The sequence below is a fragment of the Lactuca serriola genome, chromosome 9, assembly GCF_051521515.1.
Source record: "Lactuca serriola cultivar US96UC23 chromosome 9, Lser_US96UC23_V15, whole genome shotgun sequence".
In the NCBI taxonomy this organism is placed as follows: Eukaryota; Viridiplantae; Streptophyta; class Magnoliopsida; order Asterales; family Asteraceae; genus Lactuca; species Lactuca serriola.
The window spans coordinates 30,028,799-30,041,490 of record NC_136416.1 but is presented as its reverse complement, the minus strand read 5'-3'; the positions used below and the strand labels follow the sequence as shown (position 1 = coordinate 30,041,490).

The 12,692-nt window shown below is 33.3% G+C and overlaps 1 protein-coding gene across 1 annotated transcript; it reads left to right on the top strand.

Moving 5' to 3' along the window:
- Positions 1–8,706: 8,706 nt before the first annotated feature.
- Positions 8,707–11,704, top strand: LOC145072754 (AT-rich interactive domain-containing protein 1-like). Its single transcript, XM_079019230.1, has 2 exons — positions 8,707–9,126; positions 10,620–11,704. Exon 2 carries the CDS (start codon positions 10,677–10,679, stop codon positions 11,424–11,426), a length of 750 nt encoding a protein of 249 aa, XP_078875356.1. The 5' UTR covers positions 8,707–9,126; positions 10,620–10,676; the 3' UTR covers positions 11,427–11,704.
- The last annotated feature ends 988 nt before the right edge of the window (positions 11,705–12,692 follow it).

Sequence of the window (12,692 nt, the reverse complement as noted above, 5' to 3'; positions counted from 1 at the left end):
TCCAGTGGAACACTAACAGACTTACAACCTGTAGGTGGTGTGAACGATGTGTTCACCATATGTACTCTAAATATCCTGGCAGCTGAGCCTAAAGGATAATATTGGAAGCTGTATCTAACCTTTGAACTTCGTGTTCACCAATTGTAATTTAAAAACCTTGGAAACTATGGACTTAGTGACTGTTAGATAAACCCTGACAGCGATGGACTTCGTGTTTATTCCTTAGGAAGATCCTTAGGAATGAATGAATGAAGGATAGATGATTCTTAGGATAGATCCTTAAGAATAAAGAAGATAATGGGAATGGGTAATTGGGTTGACTGTTTGATGATTAAACATAATAATTATATTGTTGTGGGTTGAAAACCCTATGTGCTCACCAGGTTTCCCAACCAGATCTGCTCTGCTTATTTGTATCACAGGTGTCGATACGAAACTACATTACACTGAGAGATTAAAAGAGATGTAGATCACTAGTGTAAATGAATGTAAAGTCTGTTTATGCTTATGTTTCTGTACTGCAATGACATCCCAAAGTTTTAATATAAACAAAATACATTTTTTCGGAAATTCTTTGATAATATGTTTATCATGTTTTTGTAGGAACAAATTCCGCAACACTTTTCTTTAAAAGAATATTCTGATTTTTAAAATAAAACATAAACAAATCGGTCTTTTCTGGCCGTAAAAATGGGGATGTCCCATTTTACTATAATAATTCATAGATATTATTAAATGTATTATTGTTGCTGGTTATATTAACATGTTGAACATATGATTATGTTTTATGTTCAAATTTTGTGATGAAAATATTAATATTATTATATGATATGTATTGTGATAACCAAGTTATAATTAGTTTCGTATTAAAATTATATCCACTTGCATAGGTTCATTTATAATATATAATTTTTTATCCTATAATTTTATTTTGTGCGACACGTAGGCATACATCATTTTAATCCACATATATTTTTCATTAATTTATTTACTTGCGTAAAGCTGTTGGCATTTGCCTAGTAGTCTAATAAAAGAATTCCCAATAATAAATCTATTGTATTAAATAAAGTTCTTTTTGCCACATGTCACACTCTCGTTCATTTTGATATATATCATTTTGTGGTTATTTTAAATTAATTTTTTTCCACATATCATTTTATGGTTTTTTCTATTTTATTAAATTTCACAGAATATTTAAATATAATAATTACAATAAATTTAATATTAAATAAATATCAATTTCATTAACTGATTTACCTTATAATTTCAAATTTCCTAAATTAAATTTCATTAGTTTTCTTTGTTTATTTATCTAACTTATTTCTTTAAATTTAAAAGAGAAAAAAAACACTTCAATTTTAGTAATTCAATATTTTTCTCATTTTTTCTTATAAATTAAAAATTCTCAAATATTTAGACATTCATATTTAACTTTTTCTTAAATAAACTCATGTAATACATAATTATTATAACTAGTCGATTATAAAACAAAATATATCAATTATAAACCCAAAATATAAGAAAGAGTTCCCGATAAAATAGTCTAATATACCGAAATACTAAGAGGCGTTTGACAAATGAGCTTGTTAGTTTATTATCAGTTTCACACTACTATAAAAATTAAAAAAATGTTTGGATAAAAACAAATTATAATAGTGGCAAACCACTAATAAATCATTTTTTCATAAGTTAACTCTTCTAACTTATTAGCTTACAACCTAATCTAACTTAATAAATGAAAATCATTTTGACAATGTTTTCATTTTTTTGGGATTTTTTAAATTATATTTTTTCATTTGTCATTTTCTTGTGTTTTTTATATTCTTAAATTTAAAATACACATTTTAGTGATGGTATGTACATGTAAGGTAGATATTTCTATTAAATTTCAGAATTAATGTTCTGTTTCTTTCTTTTCTCTTTATCTCCAAGAATTAAATCTTAAATTACTATATAACGCATCATTTTTTTAATAGTCAATCTTTTTTATTAGTATATATTAAATTACTTATTTATTTATTATATTTTTTGTATTTATATAAATATATTACTTTAAAAAATATATAATATTTACAACTTTATATTAAATTTTTATTTTTAATAAATTCATTAGTACACTTAATAAACTAAACTAATGACAAAACTACAAAAATGGTCCCTGTGGTATGTATTTTTTATGAGGTTTAGTCCAAACCTTGATTTTTTTTTTGGTTTCGTGGTCCTTTTAAACTAGTTTCGTTGCATATTTGGTCTCTCAGTAAACTTAATGATTGTAATACCCTTGGGGTATTTTTTTCGTTTTTTAAATCTAATACTTATTTATTTATTTAAACAATTAAAAAAACAAAAGTCTCTCTCTCTCTCTCTCTCTCTCTCTCTCTCTCTCTCTCTCTCTCTCTCTCTCTCTCTCTCTCTCTCTCTCTCTCTCTCTCTCTCTCTCTCTCTCTCTCTCTCTCTCTCTCTCTCTCTCTCTCTCTCTCTCTCTCTCTCTCTCTCTCTCTCCGTTTACCCACCATTATATATTTTTTCTTTTTGGGTTTTCTTTAAACCCAAGAACACTTCACCTCAGTTTACCTTTTCTTTCAAGATGAATTGAAGATGGCCATTATTCACATCTAAAATCTGGACAACTTCTTCATAAAAAACTTGTACCAAATAAAGCCCTCATGAATCGGATTACACAGTGGTGCATAGTCTACCGGATTCTTTACAGTCCATCGGAGAATATGAATTTATCTATTGAATCTTTTTCGGTAGCCCCAGAATTCCGGGCACATGTGAAACATCTTGAACGTTTGTCTCTGATGGAGATGGCGACACTGAGTTTGAGGACGGTAGGGTATCTGATGGTGTGACAGTGGGTGAGGCGGATGTGAGAAATAGAGGAAGAGAATGTGAGAAATTGCCAAATGGATCTCGTGATTTTAGCAGTAATGACGACAAAACCCTAGATGCTTAGATTTCACATCCAAAAAGCCCCAAATCTTCAGATCTTGGTTCATATTCTCCGAGGATCATGTTTTTAGATAAAAGGATCTCGTTTATAGATCTGGTAGCGGCGACAAGCTCAAGGTTCGTCTTCTATGGTGGTATTGGTGGCGACGACGCTGGAGTTAAATATCTCGTTTGCAGATATGGAAACCCTCCTCTTCGAAAAATCGAGGATTATAGATGAAGATGGTCGGCGGCTCCTAGCGCAGATTTGGGACCCCCCTGATGTGTGTTGTTCTTGAGTATGTATGTTCATAAGTGTGTGTATGTGTGTGTGTTTAGAAAATCTGATGTATGTTTTTCTTGAGTATCTATGTTTATAAGTGTATGTGGGTTTTGAAGAAGAAGTCCAGTTAATCTGATGATGAGTGTATGTGTTTTTTTTTAAAAAAAACCAGAAAATATTATGTGTGTAGATGTTAATGAAGATGCGTATGTTCTTGACTATGTATAGGTGTTCATCAAATTTTCTTGAGTTCTTGATAAACAAACCCAAATATGAGAGAGAGAGAGAGAGAGAGAGAGAGAGAGAGAGAGAGAGAGAGAGAGAGAGACCCTCTTAGTTTTTTAATTTTTAAAATAAATAAGTAAGTATTAGGTTTAAAAAAAATGAAAGAAAATAGAAAATAAATACTCCAATCCAATGGTATTACAATCATTTAGTTTTATTAAGGACTAAATGTATAACGAAACTAGCTCAAAATGATCATGAAGCCAAAAAAATCAAAATTTGGACTAAACCTAAAAAAAATACAAATTATAAGGACTATTTTTACAATTTTGTTTAAACTAATAAACTAATACGACAAAATTGCACAAATGGTCCCTGTGGTTAGCTCAAAATTACCACTTTGGTCCAAAAAAGTTTGGACTAGCACCACAGGTCCAAACTTTTCATTTTTGTTGCGAGTTGGGTCCAAAAATTTTGAAACATTTTATAATGACGGATTTCCCTTTATTATTTTATTTTATATTTTTCTTTTATTATAGTAATTAGAAAACAATTAAAAATAAAACAAAAATAAATTTCTATCTCTCTCTCTCTCTCTCTCGTCAAACCAAAACCAGATCTGAGATATGTTTCTTCTCGGCCTCTTTGCCTCATCTCTCAAACTGTAATCTTCAGTCACAAGCTCAGGTATTTGATGTCCTCAGACGAGAATGGATCTACGTCGGTGAAGTCTGAAAACTTTCTTTAGATCTATCGATCTGAAAACCCTCCTCCTCTTCATATCTAAAAACCCATCCCACAGTGGTAGCTTGATTTTCAGAGATGAAGCTCGATGAAGAAGGAAACAGAGGGTATCAACAGATCGAGGAAGGTCGAAAAAAGAAGCTGTGACAGAGATCGTGTTCAAGCATCGATGTAAGGTGTTACCCAAATCTGTTCGTTGTGAGATTTTCGTCTGAAACCCTAAATGACGTCTAAAACCCTAGAAACTAGAAGGGTATCGGCTGAAACCCTAAATTGTGAAGCTCCTCGAATCATCTCTCTGTAACAGTAACTTACAAAGAACCAGAATAGATCAAATAACAAAGGAATAATGGTTGGAGGAGTCGCTTACGAACGATTCAATGTTTATTGAGGTTTTCAGATTGAACCTACTAAAGGATGAAGCCACCTTCAACAACGATCATGTTTTGCATGTCCTCTCCGCCTTAGAGCCATTCTCCATCTCCCTCTTTTCTCTTCTTCTCGTCAGACGACCAACATAGCAAAAGACGGTGCATCTACGTTGAACACAAGGGTTTCTTGGAGGAAGAAGATGACATCCACATATGGGTTTACAAAGATTGTTCTTGATTTTGAGGTTATAGATAAGGAAAATGTAATGTTTGAGTTTTCAGATCTGGAAAAAATATGTTTGGATTCATCAGATAGTGGTGGTAGTTCTTGAGTTTAAATTTGAAATTATAGATTTGGATTTATATGAGTGTTTTGATATTCAGATATGGAAAAATTATGTTGTTATGGTGTTGGTGGTGACCGGAGGTGGTAGTGGCGGTTGTTGGTGACCAACGGTGGTGGTGGTGATTGACAATGGTGGTGGTGGTGACTAAAAGTGATAGTGGTGGTGATAACATAACTGGTAGTAGGATGAGAAAGAGTAGGGGAAGGTGGGGTAGGGATAGGGGGTAATATTTTCTTTTTTGTTTTATTTTTAATTACGCAAATTCTAAAATGTTTTTAAATAAATAAAAGAACAACTAAAAAAATAAAAAGTAAGAGCAAAATCGTCATTAATAAAAGAGATAATGACTTAGGAGGGTAATAACGTTTCCCGTTTGTCCATATTAGGTCCCTAACGTATTTTTTGTGTGTATTACACCATTAAGGTTGTTATAACTGTTTAGAGATAACCCCTTTTACCGGTTTCTTCATGTTAAAAGACTATTTGTAAACGGGTAGAATAACCTTAATGGTGTAAGACGCACAAAAAATACGTAAGGACCTAAAATGGACAAACAAGAAACGTTACTGCCCTCCTAAGATTTTTGGTATTTATTATTTTGAATATATATTTTTAAGATTTTTAGTATTTATTTTTATATGTGTATTTCATATAAAGTTGTTGAAATTAAAAAGAATAAAAAGTAAAAAGGTTTGGATTATATTGGATTGGATTTTGTAACCACATCATCCAGTTAACCTCTAGCAAAACAAAACCTCTAACAAGGAGCTAGAGAGAAGAACAAATTAAGGCCATATTGGATTTTGTAACCACATCACATATAGATGAAAACACAGGAAGGTCCAATTGAAGCCAATGCCCAATCCGACTCCAAACATGATCAACAACCGAAAACTACAGCAACAAATGCTTCACACTTTCTTGAGAATTATGACACATAGGACTGATAGTTTCGTTTTTATTACTTTTTTTCATAGTTTATTTTTAGTTAAAACCATCTCATTTTAGTCAATCTTCATGCATATTTTCTCTTTTTGTCATTTTTCTCCTTTACCGGGTGCTTTCTAGTCTTTTGAGCTTAATTGCAGGATTTACCGAAGACTATTTGTTATTGGAGGCTTAGAAGGATGCGGGATTTATGAAGGCATGTGATTTGCTTGTGGACTTGAAGTGGTGCAATTGGGCTAGGTGCTTGCGTAAAATAAGAAATCAATTTGGATCTAATTTGTGGGCAAGGATGATGATGAGGCGGCGCATAATCGAGCTGCAAGAAAATTTAAGCAGTATTGGGTCAATCATTAGAAGGCTTTGGAATGGAAAATGGGTCCTAAAGAGTTATGATTGTGGGCTGAAGTTGAAGAAGTGAAGATTGGGTTAAAATGCATGATTAATGGCCCAAGTCTCACATTCAGCGTGACCCACGCGGTCTGCGTGGACTCATACGCAGTCCGCGTGAATTGCCCTGAGCTGATTTCGGGTTTGACTTGTTGACTCTATTTGTGGAAGTTTGGTGAGTGAATTTTGGCACCTTTTTGAATCCGGAAATCAACCCCCTTTTGCTGGAGTTTGGAGCCATTTTTGAGGGGGTTGACTTGAAGAACCAATTTTCTCTCAAAGAGCCTTGGAAGACTTGAAGAATTTTTGGAGGATTAGTGTAATTTCCTTTCATCTTGCATCTAAGACAATGTTTGATACTACTAAACTATATTGTTTTTCTTTTACTTTGGCCATGATTGGCTAAATTTTCATTTGGTTGATTAGGGTTTAACCCATGGATGATTATTTGCTTTGAAGACTTATCATTAGATTTGTGTTTGATGTTTATGGGAATGTTTTCTAGTTAAACATCTTGTTGTGTTTATTTATATTTGATAATGAGCTTGGATGAATGAATGCTTGTTTTTGTTGATTAATTTCTTGGTTAAGTAATAGACCTTCAAATTAGTAAGCAACAAATGGTTTATATGTTTGTTTTCATTTCATTTAGACCATGGAAATGTTTCCTCCATAATGATAATGTAAGCATTTGATTCTCTTTTGGACTTGGTAACTCTTACAACTTAAAGCTAATTGATTTTCACAAGATTTTATGCTTCATTGATCTTGTGACTTAAATTAAGGAAATGTGTTAAGAGCTCCTCTAACCATTTTAATTCCTAAGAAGAGTTGAGGCAATTTGTGCTTATGAATTGCTATAGCCAAGTTAAACCAATTCACAAGTGTTATTCCATTAAGTCTAATGATAAGTCAATCATATCATCCATGAGGTGTTCCCTAAAATCAACCAATTCCACTTCTTTGAATTTAATCCAATCTTTTACTTGTTTACTTGTCATATTTTCATCCTAGCTAGTTTTAATTTTTGTCAAACAATCGAAAGAACTAAACACCTCCCCCCCTATTTTATTTTATTTTTTTATTGTTATCTTACAAGTATTTTTACAAAGAGATTTTTCATAGAGTTATAAATTGAACCAATCTCCATGGATACAATCCCTTTACCACTATACACTATTTTAGTGTGTAATATTTAGGGTATTAATTTTGTTGGCCTCGACAACCACCAAGGACACAATAAGGAATCTATCACCACCCCCTTTCCACCAGTTTAGCTCTTATCAGAATGTGATCCAAAAGCACACACCATAAAAAATGTTAATTTTAATAGGGACCAAACAATTCCACCTAGTAGGCATACTACCCATGGGAAGCATAATATCATTAACCCAATTTCGTGCTGATTTAACAATAAAGATACCCGACGATTCAAGCTCACAAGACCACTTATCCGACATCTCCCCTATGCGAATAGGATTTAATATCTCCACAAGATAATCAAATTGGGTCGATTCAGCCCCTCCTCTAATCCCCCCGACGCCAATGAAAATTCCATCCCCCGAATCCCATTATTCACTAACTCAAGCATCTTGATTAAAGGCCAAAGAAAAGAGCCTCCCAAACCACTCCCTAAGAGAAATATCCAAGTACCAAACATCCTTCTAGAACCTTGTTTGAGTCCCATCCCCCACCACTCTATACATGGAATTAGAAGGAATACAACCACTCTCATGGAGATGATTAATAGATCCTACAATCTTTCCGTCCAGTTCCTTTTCTCAAATCGTCCGAAAAACCACCACCTTCCCCATGACAAAATTTGACAATTTTAACCTAAAGAGCTCTCTTGTCATTAAGAAACCGTCACTTCCATTTCTAAAAAAGGTCGAGGTTAAAAGCATCCAAACTACCAACCACAAGACCTACAAGTTTCTTATTTAAAAAGTAAAAATTTACTATAGGAGTTTATAGTTTCATACGGGGATAATGACTTAGGAGGGTAACAATGTTTCCCGTTTGTCCATATTAGGTCCCCTAACGTATTTTTTTGTGTGTATTACACCATTAAGGTTGTTATAACTGTTTAGAAATAACCCATTTGACCGGTTTCTTCCTGTTAAAATGACTATTTGTAAACGGTTATAATAACTTTAATGGTGTAATACACACAAAAAATATGTTAGGGACCTAAAATGGACAAACAGGAAACGTTATTACCCTCTTAAGACATTATCCCTTAATAAAAAGTTCAAAGCAAATTAGATCAAACTCGCAACAAAATAAAAACTTTAGATCTGTGGTGCTACTCTAAACCTTTTTGGACAAAAATGACAAGTTTGAGCAAACCACAAGGACTATTTATGCAGTTTAGTCAACTAATAAACCTTAAGCTTTCTATTTGCCAAACACCCCTAAATCTAGACTTCCCAATAAAATAGTCTAATAAAAGAGCCACTATACTTGTGTTTGACAACTCCAAAATATTAAAATTTGGGGTTGAAGTTTTCAACCCTAACTTTTGTCAATCCTCACCCCAAATTGCAAAGAAAAAATGGAAAAATCCCTCCGTCGCTAACATTGCCTTACCGTCACTAGCAGGCGGAGTCCTCGATCTTCTTCATCAACATCGCTTCTTTCGATTTTTACTTTTCAATCAAGCATGGATAAATCATAATCCAAGACAAATTAATGTGAACAATTTGAAAAAGAAAAGTTGAATTAGCATCAAATATAGAAATTATACTCCCTAGATCTGCGGCGAAGAATACTTTTGAGACTGGAAGCTTAATCGCAGACTATAGAACGATTTTGCAGCCGAGCAGAGTTTAGTTCGAGATTTAGCAACGAATTCGATTTTAAGCGACGATTTCTGCTTGTTATTAAGGTGATAGATCTCTTATCTTAATTAAAATTTCTCCATTTCCTTTATTAATATGTCGTCTGCGGAATAATCGGTGCTAATTTTAGTCTGAGTATTTTTCATCTTCAATTAGGTATCTAATACGCTTTTTTTTTTCTTCTGAGAGAACGTAATGAATGACATAAACATTGTGATTTGTGAAGCTGATGTTGTGTGTGTACTTGTAAATGTTAGGGGATAACTGACCCTAGTTTGAAAGTACATGTTCTCTCACATAATATACATATTCTTTTTTGTATAAGTCAAAAGAAAAGCAAATAATTGATTTCCCACAAATTTATTATACTTTAGGTGAAATAATAGCCTCTCACATATTAATTCATTTGTAGTTATTAATCGTATATTCTTTTCTGTCTATTATCTAGTTTATAGGTTCTTGTTGTTGGAAATCTTAACCTAATCACGTCATGTCTGTTCTCTGGTTTGCAGATGCTTTTTGTTCAGATTTATAATCCACACCCCTGTTATTTTTTCAGTCAATGTCTCTGTGTCTTAAAATAGTGTAAAACTAATTTCAAACATCTATAAAATTCTGTTATTGAAGTATTGTAGATAAGCACACTAAGACTGATGTCAATGGGACAAAGTGTGCAACCTTTTTGTCCCACATAAAAAAGCTGGGACAGAGACTCGCTCTTGATCTCTTGTTTGTGTAAAAGACGTGAATGCCCTTTTTATCCTCCTCCTCCTCCTCCTCATTGAAAATAGCCGTGTGTAACAAACAAACAAAGCCTTGTAGGTGTGAGTTTAGAAGGGCATTCACGTCTTTTCCATGGGGAGCTTACAGCCCTTTTGCTTGTTTGTTACTGTTATGAATTTGGCGATGGTTTAGGCTTTTAGTTGGTATGTGTCATCATCAAACAACCTAACTCTATGGTTTATCATGTCGTGAAGAATTCTTCCCTCTTTCTTTATGATTGGATGTGATTTTACCATTTACCTATTCTATTTTCTCATCTACAACATCAACTCCTTCACAATCATCATAAGTAGTCTCAAGAATCTACCTATACTATTTACCTTTTCCTCTTCCTTTCACAGTTGTCTATTTTTGGGAATCAATGAATATTATGTTTCTTTTTTCTTTTTGATGAACTGAGATGGCCAAACGGGAAGATGGAAAGAGGGAAATGCTCCAAGTTTCTTAGATTGCCAAAAAGGAAGATAAATATAGAGAGGCTCACCATCTATTTGGAAATAATATGTTTCATTTTGGAAATCATTTGTGCCATTCTCTAAGCATATATAACATCATAAACATGGATGTAATATTTCCATCATATTAATGTGGAAAACAAATTTGAAATTTCTTTCTTGTAACCTTTCTAATGGCTTATAAGGTCATTTTTTTTATTGTACAACATTATTGAATAGCTTCAATAATAGTTTCATGCCACCTTGTTTATGTTTTATTGCATTCTGATATGAAAACAAAGGTGTATATTATTCTGTTTCAGATCACTAAAAGGGCGATATTGTAAATTTGTGATGCATTGATCCAAGGTTATTGAACCATGAAGAAGCCAAAACAGGGTAATAAAAGGAGTCAGAAGCATCAAAACGATTGGTTCAATGATGTTCTTGATGAAAACAAAAAATTAGCAATCCCAATTGGACCACGTTTTCAAGCTGACGTGGCGGAGTGGACGGGCCCACCTCAAAGAAAATACCCCCACAAAAGTCTCACAAAGTCAACATCATCAAAGTATTTAGGCACTGTGATTTGGTCAAACAAAGAAACAACACCAGAAACAGAAATCGGGAAAGGGAGACCTGAAAACTGTGATTGTCATTCCCCAGGAGCTATTTCCTGTGTTAAGCGCCACATTGCTTTAAAAAGAACGCGTCTTCAAAAAGATCTGGGACCCGCTTTCCATAAATGGAAGTTTGATGAGATGGGAGAAGCTGTTGCCAAGCTATGGAAGTACTCAGAGCAGCAGAAGTTTATTCAGATTGTGAAAAGGAATCCGATTTCTGAAGGTAATAACTTTATAAAACTTGCATTAGAATCTTTTCAATCAAAGTCATGGAAAAACATAGCCAGCTATTACTTCAATGTATACCTCCCTAGACGCATAAGTGCAAAAACTAGGTCAAGAACTGGAACTGTAGACACAGATGATGATGAAGAAGAAGAAGAAGAGAAAGAGAAAAAGACAACACCTTGTTCTAAAGGGTCACGAAAGAGGGCTCAGATTGATGGTGTAGGGAAAGGGAACACTTCTAAAATTGGAAAGGTTGGTTACTTAAGTGGAAGAAGATGAATATATATATAAAGCTGAGGGGAATCTTTTTGCAGAAGTTCGGTTTTTCTCACCAGTAATGTTTTTCTTCCTTCTCTAATTCTCTTGTTTACTTTTGCCTTTAATATATATTGCCCCAAATAAAAATCATATTAGGGGAATCTATAGTCAAGGTGGATATAACTTTGGATAGAATCATTTTTCCTTAAGGTCCATAAATCAAGCTTCATAGTCTTGCTTGCTATACACCCAATGCCTATGGTATGCCATGGTTTATAGTGGACCTATTTTGATTTTGATTTTGATTTTAATGTGTTGGATTTTGAAATTTTAGTTCTAAAAACTTTTGGCTATAGGAGCCAAATGGACAAAATTCATGGTTTAAGCATAAGTTCTTGAAAGCCCTATGGGGTAGCATGATTCTCTAGTGCTATCTTTGCAAAAGCAAGGAAGGGTTAGTGTTGGAGTTCCAATTCTAATGTGAATTTGGGCTTCTTATAGGATTGGGCTCTTATGTCAAATCATGTAGTGGGCTTTTTTTTACGTGATTTACATTTCACATAATGCTCTTAAAGTGAGGTGGTGTGGGCTAGTTAAGCTGTTGTTGGAAGCATAAGTGCTTAAAATGGATATCATAAGAATTAAATTAGGTATTTATCGAGAACCATCAATTATAGGTTATGTGAGGAAAGTATATCGTTTGTTGAAACTTAAGAGGAGACCTCATTCTACATTGTACATTGTTAAAATCCTTAGTTTTGGATCTACCTAAGGCCTTATTCCTTTTTTTTATTAAGTGTTGTATAGTGAAAATGTTGTCTAGATAAATGATGCTTAAAAGATATGAAAAAATGACGACACACTTAGCGGAGTTGAGGGAAAATTTATAAAAAATAAAAAAATAAAAAATTAGGACTTAATGAGGGAAATCTCATAGTCTTTCTCGATATAGTCGTTCTTTATTTATTAATTAAAAAATAAACAACCATATGTGAATATTATGACAAAAAAAGCTCTACTTGAAGTGCTTTGGCTAGAGATGGTGATAGTAGTGACATGTAGGTAGGGTGGGGGTGATTAATTGAATGTAGTGGTTGATGGCATCACTAGTTTTCTATGTGGATAATGGTATTGTTAGGATATGATATTTGGAGACTATAACTTTAAAATTTTCATCAAAAGTGACTTTCCAAACCAAGCATTTTGAGTTGTCTCAAACTCTTTAGTATACTTTATAGGTGTTAAGGTGGTTATATCAATGAAAAATATTCATTTTGCTAGATGAAG

What these genes read in the sequence shown, in the direction of transcription:
- LOC145072754 (XM_079019230.1), top strand. Translation starts at nt 10,677, where the DNA reads ATGAAGAAGCCAAAACAGGGTAATAAAAGGAGTCAGAAGCATCAAAAC.